Source organism: Bombus impatiens, unplaced genomic scaffold, assembly GCF_000188095.3.
Source record: "Bombus impatiens unplaced genomic scaffold, BIMP_2.2 scf_1553, whole genome shotgun sequence".
NCBI lineage: Eukaryota > Metazoa > Arthropoda > Insecta > Hymenoptera > Apidae > Bombus > Bombus impatiens.
The window spans coordinates 199,759-204,621 of record NT_177972.1 but is presented as its reverse complement, the minus strand read 5'-3'; the positions used below and the strand labels follow the sequence as shown (position 1 = coordinate 204,621).

General features: G+C 35.4%; 1 protein-coding gene across 1 annotated transcript in view; it reads right to left on the bottom strand.

The window, feature by feature from the left end:
* LOC100747784 (glucose dehydrogenase [FAD, quinone]-like) overlaps positions 1–2,151 on the bottom strand; it is a 2,742-nt gene extending 591 nt beyond the window's left edge. The window contains exons 1-3 of the mRNA XM_033324185.1: positions 1,977–2,151; positions 1,337–1,507; positions 10–693 (exon numbers count right to left, since the gene is read on the bottom strand). Coding sequence (XP_033180076.1) covers positions 10–693; positions 1,337–1,507; positions 1,977–2,151 — 1,030 coding nt within the window. The remainder of the gene's footprint in view (positions 1–9; positions 694–1,336; positions 1,508–1,976) is intronic.
* Positions 2,152–4,863: the final 2,712 nt, after the last annotated feature.

The following is a 4,863-nucleotide window of genomic DNA, read 5'->3' as shown; positions in this document are numbered from 1 at the left end:
CCCCCGCACTTATATGGTCTTGAAGATTGTGGCCCACTCTTAAATCCTGAATCACTGGTATACCGTGTTCCGATAAGTGTTCTCTAGGTCCTATTCCTGACAGCATCAACAACTGGGGGCTATTAATAGCTCCACCGGAAACGATCACTTCTTTGTTGGCATGTACGCGCAACGTTTCCCCGTCTCTAATGAACTCTACGCCGTAAGCCCTTTTCGTTGACGGATCTATTAAAATTTTGGTAACATACGCTTCCATGGCGACGTGTAAATTTTTCCGCATCCTGGCTGGCCGCAAGAAGGCTTTCGCCGTGGAGCAGCGGCTACCATCTCTGATGGTGCCTTGAGGAATCATAAAGCCAGTATGCCGTTCTCCGTTAATATCTCGATTCTCGTAACCCATTTCTTTGCCGGCTTGAATGAACGCAGCGGCCAGAGGAGTGTGCCATCGTGGTTTTTCGACGGTTAAGTACCCGCCGGTTGAATGATACGGTGTTTTGGCGTAGCTGTGATTTCGATTGTCTTCAGATTTTAGGAAATAAGGCAGCACATCCTGATACGACCATCCTGGATTGCCTTGCTGTTCCCAGATGTCGTAATCTTTTTTGGCACCACGGACGTAAAGCATGTAATTTATGCCACTGCTGCCTCCGAGTACTTTGCCACGTGGCCAGCGGCACTGACCGCCTTCCATCGCTGTTCACATAATGTACAGTAAAGAACTTTGAAAGCATTGCGAGTAGTTCGTAATCAAATATTGATTATAGAAGGTCACTGATTCACGTTAACTTCTCTTTGGAATGGACGATGGATTCATTTTTCGATTTATGTTAACACTAAAACTGTGCAAATATATCTGACTGTTTTATGTATAAATCGGTATATATAAATAAAGTATAAAGTTCTATATACAAATCAAGTGTCATTACTTAAAATAAATAGATCTATATAATTATATATTAATGTAAACTTTGTTCAGTATTAATGGCGCCTGAAATATCTGTTTATTGCATTAGAAACATAATTTTGGTCCGATATTTTCACGTTTTTTTAGTGCTCTTTTTAGTGCTAGTATTTATTACAATTGCAAGATTATGATGCACACAGATTTTAGAATGCTTTACTTAATATTTACTCGCTTCATTTATTCTCATTGCCATAGGTACTACTTTATATTCTCTTCTAAGCATGATAATATTTTATCTGTCTTTTCTCAAATTCCTTTTTTTTTCAATGGAAAAAATAGTGCGTTGGACATGAATGATTAGAGTGTCTGGTATTATTATTGTAATTAAGTACCTATCATTATTATAGTTAGGTATTATTCAATGTTATTTACCGAGACAGTAATTTTCATTCGGTTCCGTCGTGTAATTCCAATCGATTTCAGATCGTTGCAAATTGGTGGCAAGAGTAGGAACATCATACATAGCACTTCCATCGGCACCTGCTTCCAGCAGGAGTACGTCCCAATCTTCTACCTCGGACAAGCGATTCGCCATAACGGTTCCTGTAATGGTGTAAATTCACAGAGTATTTTAATAAAACATGACTAAGAAAGTTTTTTCTTAAACGTTACAAATATTTTCAAATCAGGAATTTGTAGTTTTTCATCAACACATCGAGATTGGGAGTAAAATTGTCGAAATTAGAAATAATACTTCGCGGTAAATTCACAATATGTTTACATAATGATCTCATAGCATACTTATATGAATGGAATAAGATATTAAAATTTCTTCATTAATGTATATAAATAGCGTATATGATCACTAATACCTACGATAAATAGATAGAGTCGGAAAATGAAGTTTGGAAAAAATCGATATATAGGAAGTATGTAACATTTTTGGCGTTACGCTATCATACAAGTAACAATGCTTTCTTACTTGCACGCACATACGCAGCTGCGGCTGTTTTAGTTACACTTTTATCAGATTTTTAACGGAACTTTGCATCGGCATCGTGATAAGACATACCTGCCGAACCACCGCCTACGATTGTGAAATCGTAAGTCGGCAGTAATGATTTGCTAGAAATATTGTATGAAGAGTATGGAACAATCGAATAGACGGTATATAGCGACATGCCTAAGAGTATCGATAGCACCGAATGCGTTTTCATCCCTTCGAGAATGATGTGATTGACATCCATTTTACACTTCTCCGAATTCCTTTATCAATCTGTAACATCAATGTTCGATACCTTAACACACATCTTATTAGCGATATAAGTAGAAGAGAATTGTTACTAAATGTATATTGCTATCATCTTTTCTTTCGGTCCCTAAGGGTCTTTGGTGCTTTCATTCTTAAACCTACTTTAATCGAATAGAATCTAGCGTAACTAATATATATCTTTTTAGTGAGTGTATCGCAACGATTTTAATTGCCAGTGTAACATGTTGATGAGGTTAACATTCTGAAGAACCTTTTTCATATACCTGCAATCGCCGCGATGCTGCACAGCCTTTTATTTCACTATATTCGCAAAATACTTCATTTAAATCTATATGTGATGATACCTCATCATCTTGAAGTAGGCTTAAATGTAGCAACTTATACTTAACTCGCTGATGTGAAAGGCAACTATTTTCGATGTCGTGCAAGTAAAATAGAAAAGGCGGCGGTTTGTAGATTGTGCTAGACTAAAGAAGGTATCATGAAATAATCTTTGATGGATAGATCGCTACATCGACTGTTGCACTTTACTTGATTTTCAATGCGGTGGTTATAATTATGAGAGAAATTTTTTGAGGTTTATCCATCTCTGAATAATCACATTTTTTTGTGTGTGCAGATGATAAGAGAATTAAAAGTTATTTGAAATTGCGGTGTCACTGACATACATGGTCGATAAATGAATAAGACGACAATAAACTTACAGCATAGATCTAGATATTATTTCTTAAAAAGTAGATCAGAGGTAATAAGATGGCGAAATATTAGCGAAAATACAGAACTTTGTGCAATACATATGTAAATTAAACACCAAACGTAGGAGAGAGTTCCGATGCGACGCAATGCAAGACGACAAATGCTTCTGGTTGGGGATCGCTTATGTATTGAATGCTAAGCAATTATTGGGCGATAGGAAAAACGACATAATTATATAATCGACGTATGAGAAATTTTTCTCAAGATTTGAATACTTATGGCAAATTTGTAAATATGTATCTCTGGAATTACAATTATTTCGTTGTATCTACAGACCAATTTTCGAAAAAAGTACTTAGCAAACTACGACAAATCATTTGCACTATTAACACTCAAATAGACTTATAGGGTGGTGGAAAAGAGCGCACCCTATTTGAAGCAATATCAGTGACTATAATATACTTTTAACAGTGCAGATAGGAATAAAAATAATAAACGTGCGAGGTCGAATAGTGATCAAACTACTTTACCATTGCACCTGAACAAGGAATAGATGGCCGTGTTTCGACATAGTTCTGCATATGTTATTTTGCATATGACATTCACGAGAGAGATAGTCATTTTTGACAACGCAGAGATAAAAGTGGATATGAATTATATAAGAACTGGGCTAACGTAGTGTGAGACGGGTACTGATCACTTGAAACAATTTTCAATAAATCTATAAATATGTGCAAAGTTGCACTACATTTTATTTGCCTGTTTGCACATGTGACCTAATGAAAAACATTCATGGTGTGTTTTTAAGTTGAAGTTCAATTGAATTGAGAATGTACTAATATAATCGCATGAAATTCCAATTTACAATAGCTATGCTAGCGTTACCGGCCATCTCACAAACACAAGATAAGAATATAACCCAACCAATAACCCATGAATGTGTCTTTTTTCGCATAATTACATTAAAGATGAATAGTACTATACAAAAATTTGGCCATCTGCGTGCTAGAATGAGAGGTAATGGAATCCTAATGTAATTGACATTTTTTGTGAATATTGAATTAAAAGTTATTTGAAATTGCGGTGTCACTGACATACATGGTCGATAAATGACTAAGACGACAATAAACTTACAGCATAGATGTAGATATTATTTCTTAAAAAGTAGATCAGAGGTAATGAGATGGCGAAATATTAGCGAAAATACAGAACTTTGTGCAATACATACGTAAATTAAACACCAAGCGTAGGAGAGAGTTCCGATGCGACGCAATGCAAGACGACAAATGCTTCTGGTTGGGGATCGCTTATGTATTGAATGCTAAGCAATTATTGGGCGATAGGAAAAACGACATAATTATATAATCGAGGTACTTATGGCTACTTTGTAAACGTATATCTCTGGAAATACAATTATTTCGTTCTATCTACAGAATAATTTTCAAAAAAATTACTTAGCAAACTACGACTAATCATTTGCACTATTAACATTCAAATAGACTTATGGGGTAGTGGGAAGAGCGCACCCTATTTGAAGCAATATCAATGACTATAATATACTTTTAACAGTGCAGATAGGAATAAAAATAATAAACGTGCGAGTTCGAATAGTGATCAAACTACTTTACCATTGCACCTGAACAAGGAATAGATGGCCGTGTTTCGACATAGTTCTGCATATGTTGTTTTGCATACGACATTGACCAGAGAGATAGTCATTTTTGATAACGCAGAGATAAAAGTGAATATGAATTATATAAGAACTGGGCTAACGTAGTGTGAGACCGGTACTGATCACCTGAAACAATTTTCAATAAATCTATAAATATGCGCAAAGTTGCACTACATTTTATTTGTCTGTTTCCACATGTAACCTAATGAAAAACATACATGGTGTGTTTTTAAGTTGAAGTTCAATTGAATTGAGACCCATGAATGTGTCTTTTTCGCATAATTATATTAAACATGAATAATATCATTGATTTCAGTT